General features: G+C 41.0%; 1 protein-coding gene across 9 annotated transcripts in view; it reads right to left on the reverse strand.

Annotated features, from left to right (window-relative positions):
• Window positions 1-18204, reverse strand: part of RUFY3 (RUN and FYVE domain containing 3) — an 81286-nt gene extending 63082 nt beyond the window's left edge. For 5 of the 9 annotated variants that reach the window (XR_014711335.1, XM_084626335.1, XM_084626337.1 and 2 more), the window contains exon 1: window positions 17863-18204. Coding sequence is in view for 8 of the 9 variants with exons in the window: in XM_084626335.1 (XP_084482461.1) it covers window positions 17863-18199 (337 nt within the window). In the remaining variant the exon portion in view is untranslated. Of the gene's footprint in view, window positions 1-5927; window positions 6806-17862 lie in introns of those variants that run through there. The other 4 variants (XM_084626336.1, XM_084626338.1, XM_084626341.1 and 1 more) reach the window with 4 other exon arrangements.
• Window positions 18205-26112: the final 7908 nt, after the last annotated feature.

Consider the following 26112-nt stretch of genomic DNA (forward strand, 5'->3'; position numbering starts at 1 on the left):
TCATTACAAGAGGAAAGCTGAAGTCAAAGTGAGTTTTACAGTTGTTTCTCTCTACAAGCATTTTAACATATGTAGGCCCCAAAGCATGCAACTCGGGTCTTAATGTATGTCACTTGCATAAATGAATGAATGAATGTTTATGCTGCTACTTGGGAAGGATTTGAAGATTCTGTAATGATAAAATAAGTAATAGATATGGTTTTATTTTGAATTTAAAAAGATGGAATAATGCCAGTAAAGAAACTGCAGAAAAACAATTTTCAGTTAAAAAAGCTGGCTCAATACATGGTGAACTATGTTGATGGAGTAATAATATATGGGTGACATTTAAATAAAGCATTTATTTTTGAAGTATCTGTATAAATTCTTCTTCATACAAAAATGCATTAATAAAAACTTTAAAAACTCCTGGCCAAAAGCAAGAAAAAGATTCAACCCAATTTGTTGTTAAACTACCAAAAATTAGATTAACATGAAAGATGTACCCTTTTACCATGTAACTGAGTCACTATAATTCAACTTTCTAAATATAGCGTTTTAAAGGTAAGTGAAGTAGTGTATTTGATACAATACATTATTCTTCATGTCAAATAAGTCTCTCATAATAAGGCTGTGATGCATACTGCTCATGCTCCCAATTACAAACTGATCCCATCGGTACTAAAATTATTAACCTGTGAAACTCTGGCTAAAGTGAAGCCATGTCTTTCAAGGGAGAGGGGAGAAATTAAACAGAACTTTCACTCCACCTCAGATGCACTCATCGTTAGCTATCCCTATGAAAATTCATGACTATTTTGCACTTTACAATTGTCCACAAAAGCTCAACTCTCAATTCCATTTGAATACTATCTGTCCACATGGACATTTATAAAGTAAATAAAGGAGTAAAGTAAATAAAGTAAAGTACTCCTTTTCTTTTTGCGAATACAGACTAACACGGCTGTTACTCTGAAACCTAAAAATAAAGTGTTTTCTACTTTTTAACCCATAAAAAGATTGACTGTATTGAAAACAAAACAGAAAAAACCTCTAGCAGCATCTCTCATTTTGTGTTATTTGTGTAACAAAAACAATGTTCCAATTTTTCAGTGACCTACCACTGTTCTACCAAAATAAAAAACGACAATGGCTAAATTGAATTTTATTCTTTACATCTAGATAAAATTATGGCCTTTTGAGGTCACCAAGTTAACTACCACCAATAACTTCAGGAGCTGAAAAAAAGGAAACGAAAAGCATTTATTTATAATTTTGAGGGTCTGTGAGTGGGTTTTGTTTTGTTTTAGTTATATACAATGTTTAAGACAAAAATTACTTCTAGAGGCTGAAGAGTTGTGCTAAATCTAACCTGGAGCATGATCCTACTCTTGTATAAGTCAATGGGACAGATTCTGCTCTCAGTTACATCAGCAAAATCCAGAGTAATTCTACTGAAGCAAATAGAGTTACTCCAGATTTACACTGGTGTAACTGAGATCAGAATCTGGCCCCAAAACAGCTTTGCCTTTGTCTTAAGTAGGAGCAGAAATAGGCCCTGCTTTTATAGAAACTAATATGACTGCATGAAAAGGTGGTTTTGTTTTGGGGTTTTTGTTGTTTTGTTTTTTAAATATTAATGCCTGAGCAATGGTTTGGCTGAAGCTACTGAATTACCACGATGTTCTTATATTCCTGAAATATTACCTCCTTTCTTGCCCCTCCACCTCAAAACCACAAAATCAATTTGAAACTAGCTTTCTTAAGGGAATTCTAATGTAATTCAGCAGCTCCTCAACAGGGGAATGACAGAAGGCCTCTCTTCATAAATAGTGAGCACCACCGTGCTGAGCCTCATTCTGTTTGAGAAATTAGTATTACATCCACAAAGGTTCCAGTTTTACACACATTCGCCATCTAGCCAAAAAAAGTCTTAACATCCTGTGTATTCACATGATATTTAGGGTTGCTTTTAAACTCTTCTTCTGATATTTGTCTGACTGAAATTATCAATATGAAATGTTTTGGTGGGACATACAAAATCAGAATAACTCATAACTTCCTTCAGTGGCCTGCTTTATGTTTAATACACATTTTCTAATTAAATTTGCAGTAAGGAGTCGACAGAAAATGACAACAAAATGAACTTACACTGTTTCTCTGGACCATTGAAAAAAGATACTGATGTAATATTTTTGTAACTTGCTGGTTTACCAGAAATCCTGGTCTCTCCACTTCAGAATAACTAAAAGGAAGCAGGAACTTTCTAAAAATAATTTAAATAATATTGTAGCAAGTCACACAGAGGTAAGTTTGAAAATTAAGATGCTCTAGGACCCACCTATTGAGAAAATTGGGAGCCCAAGAGAGGAGAATCTGGAAACCACTAAAGCCTCCAATGTGGTCCAGCAGCAGAGCCTCAAAGGAAGTTAGATGAGGGCAATAAAATATATGATATAGTCTACATAATTAATAAATCAAAATTCATTAAATGAAAAACTCTCTTCACTGAGTCCTCCATTCTCTCTACTTCTCCATCCTCCTTTCATTTATTGTCCTTTTTTCACTCTTTCATTGAAAATTAATACTCCTCATTCCCTAGCTTCCCTTTCTTTATAAGCAAGCACAACACTCCTTCCTGTTTCTCAGTTCCACTCCCACTAGTTTATCATCATGTGTGATATGTGGACACCATCAACGTGGGGGAGGAATTTACTTCTTAGGTACTCAGATAACAGGAGACCCAGTCACAGACTAGGACAGCATTCAGCTAGGCACGGTACAAACAGAACAAAAAGCCTGTAAGCTCTTTGGGGCAGCGATTAAGTATAAGACAAGAGACAACAGATGGATCCAATGGGTCCAGGTACAGGAAACAGAAACACTATTGGTCACTGTGGTTTCAGAACACCAGCCACCTAGCCATTGTCAAGTTTTTTGTTGCCATCACAGCAAAGGAAAGTTTAAAGGAAGGATTTGAAGGATGATGTGATAAATGAAGTGGGGAGTAGCTCCCTTTAATGGACACTCAGCCAACCAGCTAGCTGTAAAATCCCCCTTGGAAGCTGCTCTTTGGCTACTTTATCTGTAAAGGGTTAAAAAGTCCCCCAGGTAAAAAAATAAAAAACAAATAAAAGTGGGCACCTGACCAAAGGAGCCAATGGGAACGTTACAACTTTTAAAAATGGGAAGAAACTTTCCCTTTGTCTGTTGTTCTCTGGGCTGTAGGGACAAAGAGCAGCAATGCTATAAGCAGGAATGTTGTGTAAGGTTTGAAACAGGTATGAAAAAGTATCTTCCATACCTAGAAGAAATTATTTGGATAGGGAATGTTTAGACAGACACAATCAGCTTTATTTCTTATTTTGGCTTGTGGAACTCCTCTGTGCTAACCCCTGATGCTTTTGTTTGCTTGTAACCTTTAAACTGAACCCCCAAGAAAGCTAGTTTGGGTGCTTACTTTTTGGAATTGCTCTTTTAAAATCTAGCAAAGTTTAAGTTCCAGATGTATTTTTTCCTTTTTGTTTTTAAGAAAATTTACCTTTTTTTAAGAACAGAATTGGATTTTGGTGTCCTAAGAGGTTTATGCATGTTTGATTAGCTGGTAGCACAGCTAATTTCCTTTGTTTTCTTTCTCAGCTCTTCCCTGGAGGGGGTGGGGTGGGGTGGGGTGGGGTGAAAGGGCTTATGGGTACCCCACAGGGAGGAATTCCCAAGTGTTCCTTCCTTGGTCCAAGGGGTTTTTTTGCATTTGGGTGATGGCAGTGTTTACCAAGCCAAGGTCAGAGAAAAGCTGTAACCTTGGGAGTTTAAGACAAGCCTGGAGTGGCAAGTATTAATTTTTAGAATCCTGGCGGGCCCCCACCTTCTGTACTCAAAGTGACAGAGGGGGATTAGCCTTGACAGAGGATAATAAGGTAGTTTGTGGATGTTTATGGGGAGCTCCTCCCAAGTGTGAGGGGCAGCATGGAAAAACCACAAAGGTGCTTGTTTGAATATTTAACAAGTAAGCGAGGCTGGCATCCATGCGAGATGGAGGTCTACCTTTCAATAGTAAATGAAAGATGATGGGTAGGGTCAGGATAGGATGTGAAGGGCCTTGTAAGTGAAGACAAGTAGCTTATGTTTGATGCAATAGATAAGAGGGAGCCAATGAAGGGATGTAAAGAGAGATATTAGGTAAGTAGGATATATTCTCAACATCTTCTGTGAATAGTACTTTTGATCAATATGAAATTTGTTAAGAAGAAGAGGGCCAAAACTGAAATCATTCAAATTCTATTCCATCATTAACTTTGGGGGTTTATATGCAGTGGGACCTGGATCTAAACAATCCATAGGTTACAGAATCAAGATCTGATTGAATAGGTTTTCCAAAGCCACGACAACCTCCTGTTTTCCCATCTCCACTATTAGAAGTACACCAAGTTTCCCAAAACAGCATGAAGATGATGTACTGTAACAGCTCAAAAGGGTAGCTATGTTTTATCACACCAACCCACACTACTCCAAAGAAAGTTCTATGAAAAGCAAATACCGTAAGAGAAAAATGAAATAAATTCAAAGAACATTAGAATAAGGTTAAGGCTGACATACAGAGAAACAACAGTACAGAAATTCTAAGTCAAGTACGTCTGTTCATCCTTACATCTCCCAATATTTGTATGACTTCAGATACCATAGGAGTCTCAAACGTGTGTGCTGCAGCACCTAAGCACAATGGGACACACTTAAGATGGAGTTTCAGCCTCTTATTTTGAAGCCTCTTGCTACCATCAGTCTGAATTACTTTGCCTTTGTGAGTAAATCAGAGCTAATGGATTTTTATCCCTGAAAATGTTTGACAGGTGAAGTTTAAATTATATTTTTTTTTAACCTGGGAGAATCTTATTTAATTTCAAGAGCAATTCCATACAAAAGAAATCCCATCTAGCAAAATATCAAAATAAGATGTTACTATTTGACAATGGCAATGTCAAGTGGCTTAGCATGGATTTACATCATGATAGTTACTGAACAAGGGGCCTAATACTGAAAGGTTTCTGCTGATTGGTGTCAGTCATTTCAGTGGGAGGTCAGCACTTTGCAGGATTCAGTGCTAAGTGACTACTGGATCACAAGTAAACAGAGTAAAATGCTTCCACGCATTATTTACCATTATTATTTATTGGAAGAGAATGTGTGGGGTTTTTTTGTTTTGTTTTATTTTTTATTCTTGCAAAGCTTTACATTGGTTCTTTCTATTTCCCAACTTCACTGTACTTGTCCTGTACATTAAATTTCTCTCATCACAGCCAGATCACAAATAATCATTAGTTCCCTTAGAACATTAAAGACAGAAATGTGTTTTATGCATCCATATTGCAGGCTTCAAAGCCATCTTAAATAATGGCACAAGATTCCTGATAGTATCATCACATGATACAAGACATAATTGCACAATTCCTTGGGGCTTGTCAAAATTCTCCTCGTATCACACATTAATCAGAATTTTGTTGATGTGCTCCATTTTTGAACGCTGCCTGTTTACAAGACAGCTGCAAATTTCTTAAAAACCAATGTTTAAATATGGACATCAAGATAAAATGCATCATTTACAAAAATACTCAGGTTATTTTCTTTCATGTGCTGACATGACAATACAGAACCTCATCTCTTATGATGCAACTTTGGGCTTCTAAATAAAACAAAAACAACAACATAACAATGACCCTCTAGAAAGAAGTCTGATCATAAAAGATACTTCAGAATCTTGTCACAATTTTATATATTATATAAAAATAAATATAATTTTGGCTAAGCCATATACAATTTTGGTCATGTTTTCCAGATTATGTAAGCCCTTGAATGGTGAAGCCCCTCCTCTCTCTCCCCCTCGCCCCCCCACAGTCTGTAGTTGTAACAATGAGATGGCTGCAGGGCTCCCAAGGTAGAGAACTGGACCATACCTTCATGGGTAGGTTCTGGGTCGGGGGTAAGTGAGATGTCATCCAGCTCGCGCAGGCAGAGCCATTCTCCATCCATAGATACTCGGAATTTGCAAAGATAGATGGTCTCCATGGCAGCCTGTGTGATCTTGTCTGTAGTGGGGGTTGGCATATCGCTTTGAGGCGTCAAGGCAGACATGATGACTCAGCTGGCACAACAAAAAAGAACTAAAAGGAAAAGCCTTCTGAGGAAGATAAGAAATACCACCTTGCTGTGTAAGAACAAATATGCTCAAATCACACAAACTGCAGTAGCTTTTTCATATATACAGCAAGGTATAAGTGATGCTCCTCTTCAGTCTCCTCTTTTCTCTTCCCCAACTATCTTTCTCTTCAGCTGTGCTAGATGCTATTAATCCTAAGCAACCACAGAAAACCTGGTCACTGCATAAAAGAAAAAGCTTCCTTGGCTAGTTACCAAAACTAAGAAGAGAAAAACCAAAATAATATAAGTCTATAGGAAAAGATATCCGGAATTGCTAGAATCACTACTAGTCTCTTTCTCCCCCAGAGAAGCCTGGACACAGAGTGCTAATAGGATTGGTTGTGCGCAGCAAGCAGGGTGTTGACCAAAATGGCTGACTAATGAACTGAACTGAAAATTCAGACTCATGTGACCAGCTGCTCAGATCGTAGGGCAAGCAATTCCCAGGATGCTCTATAGATGCTGCTGATGCAGGGAGAGCAATTAGGCTGATCTTGCTCTCATTGTCCACAGCCTCTTTTCAGACTATGCTAGTCAATCTGCGATCAACATAATGCACATATTTCTCATCAGTCCCTCTCATAGTACAAAGGAGTGGAGTGTCTGTTTGATGACTACAAAGAGATTTGTATTCCTTCCACGTGCCGGGGTGCTTCTATATAAATCAAATTGGGTGTGCAAATTACGATTGAGTGAGTTTAAGTTTCTCAAAAACTACCTTTTAAACTGAACTTTCCCATCTAAACAAATATTACGTGGATTTACTCTCAGATAGTAAAACAAATTTGAACAAACCTTCTAGTTTTAAGTGTTAGCAGTGCATCATTGACCCAGATTTTAGCCTTCACTTTTTTTTGTGGTAATACACATTATAAAGGCCAGATCGCTAACTAAAAATTAAAATTCTCCATTAAAAACTGGTGCAACTTTGGGTAAGTGCAAATAAAAGCTGTTACCACTGAACAAGAAGTAAAAATTGAAAGATACTTTTAAAAGAACAAAATGGTAACCCTGTCTGGTACCTTTCAGGTAATTTGACTCCTCGTGCCCTCAACCTTAACATGCCTCCTGTGAGGTGGGAATTGCAGTCTACGCTGTGCCTGAGACCTTCTACCCAAGCTGGTACCTCAAGAAATCCATGATCTCGAGGTCACTGCCTAACCATGGTAATCTACATGACAGGACATAGCCACCACTTAGTGTATATATATAACACCAGACAATAACCTTATGTGGTTTTTAATAATTTTAAATAAGATTTATATTAATTCCAGTCCTCAGTGACTGCAGTATTACATATGAACTACCTGCCCCCACATCAACACAATACGGCAACCTAGAGGCATTTTACATTTAAAACTACATGAATAAAAAAGTATTACATAGAAAACTGCCCTCCCTCCTGCAAAATCAAATTTAAACAGAAACACCTGAATTATGTATTTGGATGCATAGAAATGTTAGTACAGTAGTTTGAAATGCAGAAACACATGACATTTCACTACAAAATTCAGCTCCCCAATAAATGTGACTCAAAAAAGGGAACAGAAAACAGTCACCAAGTTAGTTTTCACTATATTTATGGAACTGGGGGGAAAAAAAGTCAGCAATAGCGTATAACAACAGGCAATGAAAAGAAGTTGCTTGCCAATATTAACCAGGAGTGTGGCAACTAATTAGTTAGAATACGTACGCAGCCCCCTTTAAGGGAAAATAAATAGTTCTCTTGTGTATTGTTTTAGTGATATAATACACAGCGCACATGGCAAAAATTATAGGTAGCTTTCTCAGAGAAAGCAACTTTTTTTAAAACACTAACAGTAGTTTACCATGTTGATGAAAGAGTAAAAACTCAGCAAATATCTCCAGTATTAATGTTGGGATTTTATCACCACCACCACCCTGGACAATGAAACTAGACGGGCCAGTCTCTTTATTTAGTCAGTCTTGTTTTCAAGTTCAAACACAATATCATAACACTTCAATGTTTATACTTTAAGTACTAGAGCAGAATGTTTGAACAACAAAACCACTCAAAATTAATCAATATAAAAAAATTGTTAAACCTAATTTTGCTTTGTTGATACTTTTAATACAAAACCTGAATTTTGACCAACAGTGGTCCTTAAATGGCACTTGTAAAATGGATTTTTTTTTCCTCTTCGTAAAGCTGTCCTACCTTTTTAAAAAATAATCTCAACTACACCTAGCCTAGAAACTCTAATTATTTTATCCAATCATCTTCAACAAAGAATGGAACCTTTGAGTATTTTATCTGAAAGATTGGCCGAGTTATTTTTAAAGGTATTTGATACGTTTTTGAATCCCTGAGAATTATTTTAGTGTTCACCAGAACTTTCATGTATACCAATTCCAGAGAAGTCCTGACCTTTTATTTAAAAAAAATGTTTAGACCTTTTCTTTGTAAATATATTTTAAGTGTAAATTGATATCAACAACATTCAAGAGTTCTAAAAGAACAGCACGGTAAAGCTGCTAACAAAAGTATATAATATACTGTATGACAAAAATCAGCTACTATACTGGAGAGCAAAAACTGTAGTTATCTTTAAAAGAGCACTAAGGGGTGGACATCCTGGAATTCATTACCCAGAGAACCTTAATTTAATATCAGGAAAAATCAGTTGAAACAACTAAAAACAGAGCTATAAAACAACCATGTTCACACAATACAATAGGGGCAAACATGGCTTCTGTATACAAACACTGTGCCTCAAAAGCTATTAGAATAGGGGGAAATGATAAATATTTTTTGTTTTTCCATAAACACTGAGATATTAAAACACAAATCAATCACAGGGCAAGAGGTAAAACTTTATCATGGCTCAGAAACTGGTCAAGGGACAGAAAAAGTGTCTAAATGGTGAAGGAGGCTAACAGTGGGTATCACTTCGTTAAGCTGGAAGTAGCTAGAATATGTTAAAGGTATTGTAAAAATGCTGGCATTATCAAAATATTTGAAAGCTAGGAATTCCAGATCAAAGATTTAAGCAACTGACAAACACTACAGTTCTGTAAAAAAATTTAAAAATTAAGTTTCAATTTTACTAAATGAATCAAACATCTGAAAGCAAGCCAATCCATTCTACCATTACTATTTAAAATGTTAACTTTGGATAATAGAACTTACTTTAAACTTTGGTCCTATGCATTAAATATCAACTAGATTAGTCCAATAGGGCAGGCCAATATTTTTCTTTCCTCTCCTTTCTTTATTACAATGTGACAAAGAAGAACTTTAACTTCAGTAAGTACTTCTACTTTTAAAGTGACAAATCAGGAATCCATTGTCCACTTCAGATGTAAGGGAATAAATTCTAACTTACGCACAAACCTCACATATTACTTCTCACGGCAACACTCTACTTAGTATGAAATTTTAGTTCACAAGCCAAAAACCAGGCTTGCAATAAAAACTGAGTTACAGCCTTAACCATACAGAGCCTACCAACTCACCATAAAGATGTGGAGAAGGGGTGTAGAATAAAACGGCAAAGTTTTGGGATGACAACGTTATTTTGGTTATTCAAGACGGCAGAAGACTGAGGAATTACAAAACAACCGACCAATGCTAGGTAAATGTACAACACTGACAGATGAGATTCAATGAAGATAAAGTACTCATATACATAATAATGGGTTCTAAATTAAGTGTAAACACTCCAAAAGAAGATCCAGGCAACACTGCAAACAGGATAAAATTGTACAGCATATACGTCTACAAGTTTCCTCACAATAGAAAACCAACCACTAACTGCCAGGAATCAGGAAGACGTTTCCCCTACAGACAAGTTACTCCATACTTTTCACCACAGAGTTTCTTGTGTGTCCCTCTGATCAATTTATATGGCCGCACAGGCTATAAGACTAGACAGGACATCAGTCTGATCCAAACTGGCAGCTCCTATGTTTCCAAATTAAATAAATCCTGATAAAAATCAATCAGTTTTCCCCATTCCCCATCTATGCCACTTGCAGACAGAACTACAACCTTGACATTCTGTTCCTGGTGTCCAATATCTTTTCCTTCACCTTTTAACTTGGCAGGATATAGAAAGGCAGGTGGCAAAATAATCACCTTTTGCACGATTTCCCTCATATCTCCGCTCCTGCTTTCAATGCTGTACCTCAATGACAATAGCAGCATGCCCACCCCCCCAGTTCAAGAGTTAATATATCTTCCACAAACATACACTCCCCAAAACTATCTTTTCTGCATAAAATATTCACCAGCCAACTCTCTCTATAGGTGACATGCTATAGGATAATCAGCCCCCACCCTGAATGGGGCCATACGCGGAATCCAACCCTTCATTTCTTTGCTGCAGTAAGACAGGGAACCAGGATTTTCACCTTCCACATACGAGGCACACGTGCAGTACGTCTCTTGCAATTTGAGTCCAGCAGGTTAAAAATACAAAAGGGCAGGAGTGAAGAATTTTCTAGGCTCAAGAAAAGAGATGGAATCCATTACTTCCATAAATACAGTGACAGACTTTTCTCTTTGTGCAGCAAAGGTGTTTCAGAATTTAGAATACCTATGTTACTAAAAGTAAAACTGAAAAAGGGGAAGGAAGAAGCTACCAGAGCCATCATGATCAGATGGCCTCCCACTGGAAGCCAACAGGAATTCTGCAGAGTAAAGGCAGCTCAATCAGGCTCTTAGTTTTTGTTTTAAAAACCTTCTATGGATTTACTGCAGCTCACCTCACCTAAATAAATTTTATTCTCCTACCTGTTCTCTCTGCTTGTCTAGCACTGGCTGCACCTTTGCCTCTTGGAGGAACAGTCTGACTAGCGTTCATCCAACAGCAGCTCCTGTTGGCATGAACAGCTTTCATGATCTCTCTGTCTTAACTCTTCATCTCAGTTCAAGTTTCAGCTGAAGACATAAGTATCTTGGCCTTTCTTTGCCCTTACTGTTTCTCTCTCCCTCTGCTACTTTTTTTTTTTTTTTTTTAAATTCAGCATAATGTGGTCTGGGATGCAATGTGTGTAAGTCACTATGCTGGACTTGTACACATTGTATCCTAGACCACATTGCTGTTGAATTAAAAAAAAAAAAACACACACAAAACCAACTACACATATATGTGAGTACAGTAAAGTGCAGACAACGGAGCATCTGCTCATTTGCCTGCCCCTTGGGGAGACCTGTATGAAGGAGGAACTTGCAGCTGCAATGGAAAGAGCCATCACTTGTACATGGTTCTGGAAAAACATCTAGTTTGTGACAAGGACATAAGTAGTAGTCACTACACAAAATAAAATTGTTATACTGTAGGATAAATTCTTGGTGTCTGTTCTTCAGCATCTCTGAATATCTTCATGCTATTCTTAGCACACCTGTCACCATAGGCCCAATATGTTATCAGGTCATGGCAAGCATGGAGTTCAGACCTGCAGCCCTGGTATTACTAACATTATGCTGTAACTAACAAGCCTAGATAGCCCATGTTTTAGTTTAGTTTATTTGTAAATCTAGCAGCGTAGTGTATATTGTGTACAAGATTGACACTGTAGCCATCTAACAAACTTTAGCAAATAGTGACCAAGACTACAGTTATTTACAAATCATGAACATACTTTATATTTTCAGAATTTTCAACTCTAAACTTAAGTAGCTTTACAGTTTACAAGCCTCCCTTTCCCCAGTCTCCTCAAGTTTTCCATTCGTACTCTTAGGGTCATCTACATTTGAGCAGGGAGTTGTGATTCCCAGTTTGTGTAGATGTACTCATGCTAGCTCTTCTCAGACTAGCACCTAAAAATAGCAGTGTGCCCATGGTGGCTCAGGCAATCCACCCGAGCATGTACTCAGGGGTCGGGCAGGATTGTACTCGGACCAGCTAGCCCAAGTGGTCATCTGTGCTTTCATGGACACACAGCTATTTTTAGGTTCTAGCCATGGGTGGCAGGTATAATAGGCCAGGGAAGGCTAACACCTGGGCCACAGAAGGCTAACACCTGGGCCATAGTGGCCCTGCCCCTTTCCTGTAGCCCTCACCGTCTGCTGCTGCCTATCTGCGGCAGCTTGCAGTATCCCTCCTCCTTGGGAGTGGGAAAGTGAGGAGGGAACGCAGCAAGCCAGCAGGGGGCAGGAGGGTCTGGCGGGGGGAGTGAGGAGGCTCGGCCATGTGCTGGGGCTGGTCAGGCAGGGAGGTGGGGGTCTGGCCAGGTGAGGGGGGGTCCAGCAGCTCGCCTAAGGGCTCAGCGATGCCACCCGGCATGGTCGGCAACTCAGCCCAGCGTGGCTAGGGTGTGTGGAGGTGGCTCAGCCCAGCGTGTCTGGGACCAGACTGGCGCTCGGGGATGACCAGACGTGGCTGGGGTGCGTAGGCCGGGGCTCCTCCAGTCACAGGGAGGCCCTCAGGGCTCTTCCTGTTATGGGTGTGTGTGTGTGTGTGTGTGTTCGGGGCTCAGTGGGCGGGGCCTCGGGCAGAAGGGTTACAGCCAGTGGGCTAGCCTCCCCAAAGCGGGGGTTCACCCACCGCCCATGGCACTAACTCAAGCAGAGCTAGCATAGGCTACTTGAGCTGGGACTCAATTCTCAGCTCAAATGTAGAAGTACCCTTCGTCTCAAATGTATATAATTCACTTTCTTCAGTTGCTAAAATACAGTATCTACATCCTTCCCTCTTCTATTCAAACTTTTTTCATTTGCAGACCCCTAAAAAATTTCAAATGGACGTGCAGACACCTTTGAAAATTTGACATTGTTTGAAAAACACTGTTCTATTGTAATGACAACCTTTCGTGGACCCCTTAGTCATAGTCTGCAGACCCTCAGGGGTACGCGGACCACAGGTTGAAAACCACTGTATTACAGCATTCCCTCATGCAATTTACAAAGCTACTGGCCACTTTAATTTCCAGCTTGACTGTAGACCAATATAAAGTTCCCCCTTCATTAGTACAAATCTCACTATAAAGTAAAAAACATTTTCTCCCACAAACAAACTCCTATATGAAAGAACACAGTTAAATATAATATGAACACCAAGAATTAAATGACAGGTTTCAGAGTAGCAGTGGTGTTAGTCTGTATCCACAAAAAGAAAAGGAGTATTAGTGGCACCTTAGAGACTAAAATTTATTTGAGCATAAGCTTTCATGAGCTACAGCTCACTTCATCGGATGCATGCAGTGGAAAATACAGTGGGGATATTTTATATACACAGAGAACATGAAACAATGGGTGTTACCATACACACTGTAATGAGAGTGATCAGGTAAGGTGAGCTATAACCAGCAGGAGAGAAAAAACCCTTTTGTAGTGATAATCAAGGTGGGCCATTTCCAGCAGTTGACAAGAACGTGTGAGAAGGGGGAGGGGGGGCGAATAAACATGGGGAAATAGTTTTACTTTGTGTAATGACACATCCACTCCCAGTCTTTATTCAAGCCTAATGTAATGGTGTCCAGTTTGCAAATTAATTCCAATTCTGAGACTGCTGAATTGGAATTAATTTGCAAACTGGACACCATTACATTAGGCTTGAATAAAGACTGGGAGTGGATGTGTCATTACACAAAGTAAAACTATTCCCCTGAGCCCCCCCCAGCCCTTCCTCACGTTTTTGTCGTCAACTGCTGGAAATGGCCCACCTTGATTATCACTACAAAAAGGTTTTTTTTCTCTCCTGCTAGTAATAGCTCACCTTACCTGATCACGTTACAGGGTGTATGGTAACACCCATTATTTCATGTTCTCTGTGTATATAAAATCTCCCCACTGTATTTTCCACTGCATGCATCCGATGAAGTGAGCTGTAGCTCACGAAAGCTTATGCTCAAATAAATTTGTTAGTCTAGTCTCTAAGGTGCCACAAGTACTCCTTTTCTTTTTAAGAATTAAATGTGCCTTCAAAGCATTTTGGAGTACAGTTTTTCTGATGATTTGTGTACTGGCCATTTACTAGTAAGAGCCTTCTAATGTACACAGAATGCCATATCCATGACAAACTACATTTCAGCAGAAAGTGCTTATTTTCTTGTTTATAACAACCATAACTTCCATGTGAGACATAGCCCAGCTGATCATTAATTGCTGGGAAAAGGGCCTTTTATATACCTTAATCCCCCAACTCCCATATTCATTAATTGCCAGGAAATGCCCTTCCCATTGCATCCAACAAAGTGGGTATTCACCCACGAAAGCTTATGCTCCAATACGTCTGTTCATCTATAAGGTGCCACAGGACTCTTTGCCCCTTCCCATTAGTTGGCCTTAAAACTGTTCTCTCCCTTTACTGCTGTGCTGGAGGGATTAGGGTTTACACAGTGCTTTTAGATTCTTGATTGAAAGGCACTGTAAATGCAAAATACAGAAGTAATCTTACTACTCCTTAGTTTACCTTAATTTTTAAAATGATGGTAGTAGCAAAGATTAGGGAACCCAGGAGAACCAAAACACAAGCAAAAGTTTCAATGCTGGTTGTGTAGGATCATAAGGAATAAAAATATTGTCTGATGCAGGGGCTGCCTCAAGCCATGATAATACAAATAAGAGATATTTAAAAAGTCTCAGTGAAACAAGGCTAGAGTTCACCATCACATATGGACTCCCCTATTATCAACACCAAGGTCTTCTGTGATTGAATGGCCTGCTGCTTTGTGGGGTAGATATGTTAGGGGAGATTTCTGTAGTCTATAAAACTCATACTGCATGTGGTACAATTTTGATATGAATAGCTTATGGAAGATCATCTTTTTCTTTTCTTTTCTTTCCTCCCTCTGCTTTATATATATTTATGCTGAAGCCTCTCTCTGTTCAAGTTCCTTTCTCACTTTCTTTTGGGAAACAAATGAGCACCAGACGGTCCTGACACCTGGGAATCAACTTGGTGGTCTTAACAACAAATGATAGAAAGTGACAGGGATTAATTGCCCTGGTTTAATCCTGAAAGCATAGGTGAGGCTTGATGAGGAAAGCAGAGTCTGGGCTAATCAGGACCAGATAAAAACAGCTCTCCTAAATTTGGGGAGGGTGTAAATCAAATATTGCAAACTACTGGTGGCCGCCTGAACCGGCTGGGGCAGTTAAGCTTCCTACGCTGACACAGCACACTGGGGGAAAAAACCTGGCTGGGGAACCTGAATGTTGGCTTTGGGACTTTTACCTTTGAAATGTTTTGGCACACATCCTTTTCCAGCTCAGGAGAGCACAAACAAAACTTTTATTTCACTCTAGAGACGTAAGAAAGCACTTGTGAATTGTTTTATAAAAGCCAGACCCACCACTCAAGGCATTTCTGCAACATCTTTATAGACCACCCCATCAATAAACATACCCACCTCACAGAGCACTGTACTACTACTATAATAATAATTATAACCACTCAGGGATACTGTAAGAAGTTGTGAAGCCTCTCAGGCCACAGAGTCTGCAGGGAAGTAGGGCTAGTCCCTGAACTGAAATGTAAAGCAAATCCCTCCGGAAAAAACTGTAAACACTGTTTTATTGTTCATACCAAAGAAGTGAGACTTGGCAGAAAAGTTTGCTGCTACTGCCCAGACAGCGAATGAGCAAGTCTTGCTACTGCCTGTGATGGAGAAAGTGAGAATGAGAGCGAGGATGAAGAATGCTGATCTGCATGCAAGTTTGACCCAGGAGAAGCTGACAAGCAGCACCATGGGAACAATTTATATTTCCTCTTCCCTTTACTTCCTGCTATGTCACTAGGCTTCTTCCAAAGACTTCTGTATTACCAACAGCTGTTGCAGAACAACACCTAGGAAGGGAAGAGGGTAATGAACTAGGGACTCTTGAGTTCTTATACTGGCTTTGACTCCCTCAGGCTTGGGCAAACCCATTAAGATCCCTGCCTCAGTTTCCCCATTTGCACAGTAGAGACCCACTCAAAAAGGGTATTGCAAAAATTAGTGTTCGCAAGACACTTTGAAGATTAAAAGCACTATATAAAACACAACACATTAACCAGAAAACCTTGGAGTATGCTAAACTCCTCTTTGTAGACACTGTATGCTTGCAACAGGGCAGGTTAGGCACTTCCACCCTATAACCAGCCTTTGCTAAAACACAACAAATAACCTATTCCCAGTCACAAACTGACTGCAAAATAATCCCACACAATTACATAGCCTTGTCAAGTGGAGAAAAACACCCTGTATAATATCGATTTGCTTTAGGACACAGTGGCAGGAGGCAGGCAGTCGAAGCCAGCCTTTTCCTGAGAACCCATATCCATCCTCTCCTCCAAGCATGGCAATGTAGCTACCCAATTAAACTTCAAAGGACTGAGAGCTCCTTCCCCAAAACGAGGGAAGGGGAGGGGAGAGACGAGGCTCATGATTATTTTTTAACATGGTAACTGAGTCTGTGGATGAGCATTTCATGCAGCCACGCATACTGAAGCATCTCCTTTCAATGCATCTTCCACAATGTTCAAGGCCTCCCGTCTTCAGCTCGGATACATACACTTCATTCACTCTCCTGTTAAGGAGAGGACAGTGACAGGATGGAGGGACCGCAATAGGCCCCCTTCTTCTGAAGATTCTGCCACCAATTTCCAAGGAGTTTTGGTGTGATTTCCCCATACCCAATGGTGTTGTTACTCTCTGGATACTGCTAACACTTTCCCGCCAGAAATGACTGATCCCCAGGGTTCATACATATTTGAATGGAATGAATCAAAGTGATAAATCAAAAATAATTCACAGAAGTGCAGCTACCTGCAGCCTCTTTGCCCTCCTCTCCTCTAATTACATAGTCAGCCCACCATGCAATCTTAAATAGTCAATATCTTTTTCAGAAACAGAGTACAAACATTTCCACCAGAGCGCAGCTTAACATAAGTTACCTTGGCCAGATGTGTTACCTCCTTCCTCGGCCATGAAACTAGTTTTCTTTTAAAGTGGGAAACCCAACCCCCCCTTGCCTCTTATCCCTCTCCGACGCATGCATCCCCATGCCCCAGGGGTTTATCACAGGCCAAGGGGAGTCTGCCTGCACGCCCCCCTTGCTGAAAGGGTGCCAGTAAGCTGAAGGGAAGAAGGGGAAAGGAAGGCTCTGCAGATGCCACCACCATCCAGACCCAAGTTCAAGTCCAGGGGTGTCTGAGAAGGAGAGACTTTGGGCAGGTGAACTGGGGGGGGGGGGGGGGAGAAGAGGAGGAAGGGGGGAAAGGGTCAGGGAATCCCTGTGTAAGGGAGCTGGAGCTCCTGAATTGGGGGGAGGAGACTCGGGTCTGGAAACCCAGGAAGTAGAAAGGAGCCATGCAGGGCACCAGGCTTAGCGGGGGGCGGTCTGAGGGCGGGGGTGCCGGCCCCCCCGGGGGCGGGGCGGGGGGGTCTGAGGGCGGGGGTGCCGGCCCCCCCGGGGGCGGGGGGGTCTGAGGGCGGGGGTGCCGGCCCGGGCGGGGGGGTCTGAGGGCGGGGGTGCCGGCCCCCCCGGGGGCGGGGCGGTCTGAGGGCGGGGGCGCCGGCCCCCCCGGGGGCGGGGCGGGGGGGTCTGAGGGCGGGGGCGCCGGCCCCCCCGGGGGCGGGGCGGGGGGGTCTGAGGGCGGGGGCGCCGGCCCCCCCGGGGGCGGTCTGAGGGCAGGGGTGCCGGCCCCCCCGGGGGCGGGGCGGGGAGAGGGGGGGTCTGAGGGAAGGAGACGCCCCGGCGGGGGTGGGGGGCGGTGCTGAGGGCGGGGGGTTGCTACTCACGGGGGCCGGCTCTGTCCTGCCCCGGCGCGGGCCCCGGGGAGCTCAGCAGCAGCACGGGCAGGGCGCCGCCGCCGCCCCCGGGGGGGCTCCACACGCTCTGCGGCGGCAGCAGCCCGGGCGGCGCGGGGCCTCGATGGCCCGGATAGAGCAGGAAATAGGGGGGGGACTCGGGGGGCGCCGGCGCCGCTTCCCCGTCCCCGTCCGCGGCCTCCAGCCCCCCGACCGAGGGGCTGCGCCCAGCCCGCTGCTCCATGGTCGGGGGCCGCGCCGCGCCGGCTCCGTCCGGGCAACTTTCCCCGCCGAGCTGGGGCCGCCGCCGCGAGCCCGCCTCCGCCATGGACACCGGCCCCGCCCCGGAACGGCCGGCCCCGCCCGCCAGCGGGGACCGTCCGCCTGGAGACCCCGCCCCGTACCCGGGGGGGGGTCAACCCCAGCCCCCCCCCCCCTTCTGAGGGGGTTAAATCTGCCCCTTGCCACTCCCCCGTGCAGGGGTTAATTAAACCTTTACAGCCCCACCCCTGCCTCCTCTAGGCACCCCACTGCCCCCCCAGCCGGGATTGGACCCTCACCCATACCTACCGTGCCCACAACCACCCCAGCGCCTGAGGCTGTTAACTATTAACACCCCCCCCCACACACACACACACACAGTGCCCTCTGTGCACCTCAACCCCTGCGGGGTTCAACTCTAAGGGGGGTTCACCTTCCCATAGCCCCAGCACATTCAGCCCCTGAACCCCACACACAGCTAGAAAGTCTCTCCTGCGGGGTTCCAGCCCCACTGATCCCTCTGCACGCTCGCTCGCTCACTCCCTCCGTGTCCAGTGTCTCGCCCTCACCCTTTGGTGCTGTGAAGATCCAGATTTCTCGCTTGCCTGTACTTTTCCCTTTCTATCCTTCAATGTCTTCATTGTGTGTTTTAATACTGTAAGTCTGGGGTTTGAGGGGGGGTTTTTTGGAGGGGGGGGGGAAGAGGGCAATTTGTCCAAGTTGCTCTATTAAACAAAGTTGTACTGCACATACTAAGTAGTATTAATTAACAAGTATACATAGATCTTATTTTATAGTTAGAAGCTCTCCATTCTTCCTTCAAATATGATTTCCAGCATAGTTATTTTAGTTTACTAGAGCAGAATGTATCAGGTGCTGTTTTCCTCCAAAATATGTACATTTGTAAAATGACTCCAGAAGAGTTTGCTGTACCTCTCTCTCTGTCAATACATTAATGTCCTTACATGGCCCGCATCACTGTAGAATATGACACCCTGTGTCTGATAGCTATTTTGTCTTTGCTTCTCCATTTTTCTTGGCCAATACATAATATTGAATAATACTTTATATATAATGCACTGATATAGCACTTTTTGTTTTCTGAGCACATTATAAATACTAATTTCCTTCCTAAAACAGTGTCAAACATTCAAATTACAACAGTAGAATTATAAACATGGAAACTTTTGCACTGCCTGTATTTTCAAACCAGGGGACTAAACTACTATTTGTGCGGGTTGTCCTTAATCATATGAGGCCTTTTCTCCCTTTGTGAGGAATGAGTAAACTGTGCAGATTTAGGCCTCAGTTTATTTTCTTTCATACATTATTTACTAATACTGGTTTCTCTTAAGGACTAATATCAAGAGGTATTGTTGACCAAGTTTTTACCTTTGTCAATATCATTTATAATACTACATAAATATTAAGACTTACTTTCAAAACTTCAGTGACATTGCAGGTTTAACTGCTGCCTAAGTTATTTGAATTTCCAATTTCTCTATTCCAACTAAAAGCTAGTTGATGGTTTACATTTTCAATCAACTAGACAAACAGTGCCTAATATAAGTAAATATAACAGTGCCTAATATAAATAAGATGAGAACAGAAACAGAGTAATACAAACATGCAATTCCAAAAGACAAAACAGTCTTCAGCTGTAGGTCACTATTATGGATTGTTTGAGAAGGAGAAGCTTCCAATATAATCTAACAAGATGTATTTTCTATTTTTCAAAACATCCAAACCAAACAAAACTATTTTATTCTACAGTGTTTCATAGGTTTGTTGCAGGCTACATAAATAGTATTTTGTTAAAGTAGATTTATGGAAGTTGGCATGCAAAATTTTGCAGTGGCTTACATGCTGTGCCATCCGACTAAAGTAATGGAACCTCACAGGTTTTACAGCAGATTCAGATGCTGCATGTTTACAGAAGACACAGGTCATACCTTACCACAAGAACAAATACAAAAGGGTTTTGCAGTTGAGAGGCAATCTAGGCTCTATTCTGTACAACAGATTTTCTGTACAACTAGGGCAAGGCATTTAACCTCTGCTTCAGCTTCTCCATTTCTTCCCTACTTCAGAGGGGAAAACTGAAGATTTGCTAATATTTGTAAAGCCCTTTGAAATCAACAAGTGCAGGGGGTGAAGTGTCACTGCAGAATTTGCCTGCACCTCAGGATATTTGCCTGTAAATAAAGATTAATGACCCAGATTCCTGTATGTTCTAGTAGCAGTGGTGATATTGAACATGAATCACTACCGCTTCACTACATAAATATCTCAAATATTATTGACCCCCAAACCAATTTACCCACCACAGTATGGCCATTACTGTCTAACAGACAAAATATATTCAATGAGGGGGGAAAGGAAAGGTTTTTTTTTATATTTAAAACCCTTCACACACTTGCAAAGCAATGAAGAACAAGGAGCACACATCTTTTCAGAGGGGTTCACAGAATTTTTTTCCCTGCCTTGTTTTGTTAGTTTCTTTTTTCCACTCTAGATTTTCCTTTTCACGTCATATTCATTTTTCCATTCCCATACATTTTAACCTGCTTCTCATTAACTTCTCCCTACTACTTGTTCCCCATCTCTCTCCTCAAGAAAGGATTTTCTGCGGTGCCTACTTTCTTCTCTCTCCAGTGCCCAAATTTTAATCAGTACCAACACATGACAAAAAAACTAATACCAACTCCCCTTTCCTTTTTCCTGTTAAAAGGACATGGCCGAACACTCACTGCTTGCTGGCGGAACAGCAATTTAAAAGAAAACATTGTCATTTCATGTGTTCCGTAGTGTGTCATCCCAAAACAAAGGTTAACATATATAAGAAGGAAAGGATAATCTTGTGATTAAGTGTTCAATCCTGCAAGGTGCTGAGTATCGTCTACTCCTAATGACTTCCATGGGAGTGGAAGACACTCAGCACCTTGTTGGATCAGACCTTATATGGGAAGATCTGCATTCTATTTCTGTCATAGACATCCTTATGCAACTATAGGAAAGTCAAAGCTGCTTTGTGCTTCAATTTCCTAGCTGCAAAATGGGAATGTTTATATATACTCCTCCATTACAAGAGTGTAGTGAGGCTTTCTTTATTTGGCATTTTCAGATCCTTGGATAGAAGTGCAAAGTTATGTTATTTTTATTATTTAAGACAAGTAACTAGCTCACATATTAATCAGAGAATTCTAGCTGTAAAAGATGGGTATGAAAAAATTTTATTAAGGTTTTCAGAGGTGGAATAAATTTTGGTGCTGATTTTAGGGTTCCCACTTTTCACCAACTTAATTCATTTTTCTTGAATCTTGCGAGACTAATTCACAGGCTCTGAAAAATATCCTGTCTACAATCTTTCTTTGCATCATGTCGCAACATCATGTCATACTGCAGTGTAATATTATTTTCTCCCACAGGACAAAATTGCAGAAGTGGCAACTCATTCCTGGAGACTAATTTTTTTCTAGTGCTGCCACTAATTATTTGCTACCCCAGTATGGTAGAGTTTTCAATGGGTTTTGTCAGTGACAGGAAGAGTAAAGCAGTGTAACTGATATTTTGTTTCTATTAGAAGTTCCATAGAAAGGAGAGAAGATGCAATGCACTTGTATGGTTTTAGGTACCTGCAGGTTTACTTTTACTGCCCTACACTTTTGATTTAGAATGGTCTGTTGGGTTTCTACCCTCCATTTTATTGTTTGTTCACACATCCAAATGTTGATGCTGTCTGGATGACTACAGAATGACTTACCAGGCAAATAGACTGGATGTTATGAGTGATGGGTGTGGATGTTTACAAGGAGATTTAATTCTATCTAGGTAGACCGGTCTGTATATTTCTCTTGCTCGCTCTGTCTCAGCAATGGGGAATGTATGCTCAGGAGCCAAGGTCACATATACAAAAATAAAGCCAACCACAATAGGTGCTGGTCTCTTTTGTGTCTGAAGTTACCAGAATCTTTGGTGTCCTGTCCCTCTTGCTAGAAGATGGTATCTACAGGTCTTCTTAGTGTTTTTCATATACATATTTTTGTAAAAAGGTTAAAAAGAAAAAATTCTGGTGAGTCATGCAGCTTCAAGTGTGTAACTCCTGAACATAAAGGAGGAATAGAACCTGCAAATGGTCTGGTCCAGCTTACTCATAGAAATTATAGCTGAATGGGAAGACATATTAAAGCCCCCCCCCCCCCGGAACCTCATAATCAAAAATATTGTTTGCTGAACAGGAAGGGAGTAGACAGTAAGGCAAGGGCTTTGCAAAATTTGCTGTTAGTTTACAGAAGTTCCCTGCTGTGTTTCATAGCTCTAGCATGGCCATTTGATCAACCTTTTCTCTGCCTCTCCAACTCCTTCCTAAGCAGTGCATCCTGCCAATCACTAAGCTGAGGTTCTTTGTGGCAGAGCTATAATGTCATGTAACAATGGTAATTTAGATGTCATTTTTTTTCTGAGAACAAGGAACTTTGTTAGAATAAGGAAAACATTATCCATAAACCCATTCTGCCTCTCTTTGTCACTGTATAGCGTTTCCCTAATTTCTTCCCAAGCTTCCCTCCTGGCTCAGAGGTAATTTCAGCACATCCAGTGACAATCCCACAGGGGTCCCCGTGACTGAATCCGTCACACACACATCCTCTCTTATGAGGTCTTTAAAATCATTTACCATCAGTATTATCAGTAGCCTGTTAGAAGTGTTTTTTAGTTCCACTTAGAGACAAAACTACATTACTGGCCTTGTAGTGTTCAGTAGTCCTTCCTTATTCAATATATTTAAAAGCCCCTATTAAAAAATTATTTCATCTTTCAAAAATGAAGACTATCTAGGCTCTGAATTAGCAAACTGTAAATAAGATCCCAAGAGATTTCATTTTCAGGTTGAACAGGTTGGCACTACTTTCAAGTCTACAAGATTATGTGCACCATCTACTGTCTGGACTGCGATATAATGTTTCCTAAAAGACTAAAGGTACAAGCTAAAGTCAGTATGCTAAATTAATGTTGGCTTAAGTTATAAGTCTACAATTTCTAGAGGCAAGGCAAGGAAATTTTTGATATTGAAAAAGGGAGAAATGCATCCTCAGTTTCCATAAGTCTTCTTGTTGTCAAAGGCCCATCAATTTTATACATTAACACAAAGCATGCTGCATACTTTGATTGCCCTATGGTTTTGCATATTAATTTGCTAGCTCTTTATGTTCTACACCTTTAAGGATGTGAATGGTATCAGGGTGGATAAAAATCAATGATTTTTTTAATTTAAATCGGATTTTTTTGAGGAAAAAACCTATCAAAACAGAGTTTTAATTAAGATACATTATAGCTCAAAGATATCTCATCATGGAATAGGGATTATAAATTCTAATTCTATAGTATGAGACAATATATTCATGTAATGTTTAAGAAAAGTTTTGTAAATGAGTTCCAATGGTTCATGGATTAGGGATTTTATGGGGTTCCACAGGCTTCTGTACAGTATAGATTATTTAGATTAATCTTTCTATCTACCCAATGGGACTCAGTGCTCAGTCTATAAGATACCATCAGAGATGCTTGTTCTCAAACTGTGGATTTGTGTCTCCAGAGGTAACATGCTTGTTAACAGCAAAAATGTTTTAAAATAAAGAAATAATATAGAGAGGTGAGAAATAACAGACCTCAACTCTATTGTCCCTCTGCAAATTTGTGTATGCAGAGTCAATCCCTTACCTCTCTCTAAAAGTGCAAAGTTTCAAAAAAGTTCAATGAATAGAAGATTGTTGGGGGTGGAATAGATCTGGACAAGGAGAAGTCTGGAGATAAATGTGAGAAGTGAGAGACATATGCTTGTTTTGTTAAAATATTATATGTTTGCTGTTGAAGAAAAAAATCCAGAATACTTAACGCTATTTTACTTAAATAAAGCAATTTAAGTGTCTGTCTGGTGATGTTCTCCTCCTAATACAGCATGGCAAGAAAATCCTCCAAATATTAATGATTAACCTGTTGAATTGGAGATAGTTCACCTCCCACTGACTTCATAAATATCTGCTTCAATTACCTTTGGTAAACGAAATAACCAAACAATCATTCATTTTCTGATATAGCTGTAAAACTAATCTGAAAAGTTTTCAAAATAAATCACTGTTTAAAAATGTATAGTGTGTACCTTCTAAAAACGAAACCTACATCTATCACTGAGTTGTGAAAGATATGTATTGTTATAACAACTAACAAGAATGCACGTTTATGTAGAAAACCATGATTAAATTGACCTTCCTGACTAGTGATTTAAATCAAATCCACCCTGACTGGTAATATGAAAATCATCTTTACAGGAAATGAGCATTTCAGTTAGTGGCCATCCGAGTAATAAGATCAATTTGTGTTTTCAAAATTTTTACACACTGGTATAATCACCCAGTTGGGCTGAGGTTTCAATATTCCCTTCCCCATCCCCCACCCCCACTCTTTCCCCCCAAAAGCACATAGGCCTATTTAAAAAAAATCACCTATAACTGAGGTCTTTCCAGGAGTGCAGCTAATGTATTGAAAAAAATACCAGCTGTGAAATGCACAATGATATTTTTTGGCTTTATCATGCTCTCGGCACACTTAGTAAATAAAGGTAATAGTTATTAAGGAGCACTACACTCCCTCCATGTTTAAGACTAAACCCGGGTTCCCATCACAAGCCTGATTTACACCTGTTTTTAAGATGAGCAACACTAAATAAGGAAGACACATTTTTGTGTCTGCTACAAGAGCAAAGGACTTCAAATTGCTACTGTTGACACTAACCCTTTTCTTATTCAATCCCACTGGCAGTGATGCTACAAGGACTGAGTGTACAGCCCAAGCATTTGCCATTTATATGCAGACAGGTTTTACAACGTACAACCACATTACAGAAGGCATAGTTCAGAGCCAGAATACCTTCAAGGGTGAGATTTTCAGAAGTGCTGTTTGGCCCATTTCTTCTTCCACTGAAGTCAATGGCCAACAGTAAAATGTTGTGATTTCAACTGCAGCAGAGTTAGGCCACCACTGAGCACTTTTCAAAAAACCCATTCTATAAAACGTGTAATAAATGCATCTTTCATAATAAAAACCAGAGTTGAAGAAACCTGTTGGCTCACCAATCCACTACTATTTGGGATTTTTACACAAGACTCTTTTCAATGGAAATTAGGTAAATTGTTTGTGTGTGGATTGTACCGGCAGAAAACATGCATAGGCTCACAAATAATCATTCCAGGACCTGAGTGATCCCTTGCTTCATTCCTACACCTCCCTGCAGTCCTCCCTCTTTCTCTGAGATGTTGCTGCAGCATGGACCCCAATCTCACGGAGAAGCCGGAGATGTGAAAATTGCGCCCACAGCTGCCAGCCACTGTTGCTCCCTGGCCCTCTGGAGTAGTCTGCATTGGCTCACCTCCCGCTTCTAAGGTGCCACTGCTCAGTGGCCAGATCGAACTCAAGTTCTCTCTGTCACACCCACTACTAAAACACAAAAATACTAGTTTGTTACCAAGGTCAAATTAATTACAGGCTCTATTCAGAATGCTGCTATGTGGTATGAATGGTATTTGTATGGTGTAAACATGTATTCCTGTGCTGCATTTAATCAGCCAAACCATTTGCAGGTGCAAACAGGTGCAGCACCACTGAAGTCAATGAAGTTACATGGATTTACCCTGAGGATCTGTCCCTGTGTATCCACATATTGAGATAAATTCTGTCTTTAGAATCACGCTGCATAGCTCCAATTTCGGCAGTAATTTACATGACTAGTACACAAGCTGAAATTAATCTCCTTTCATATGTTCCCGTCTTGACTATATTTCTGCTATGCTTGTTTTCCCACCCATTTTTTTTCCTTTCATAAAAGTTTATGTACATTACTCTGGGGGGGGACACGACTGGTCACTAGAAGTAGATGGCACGTAACTTCTGAACTTGTTCCTCTAGGAAAAAGCAATTAGACTGAGC

Source organism: Lepidochelys olivacea (assembly GCF_965140295.1).
Source record: "Lepidochelys olivacea isolate rLepOli2 genome assembly, chromosome: 4".
In the NCBI taxonomy this organism is placed as follows: Eukaryota; Metazoa; Chordata; order Testudines; family Cheloniidae; genus Lepidochelys; species Lepidochelys olivacea.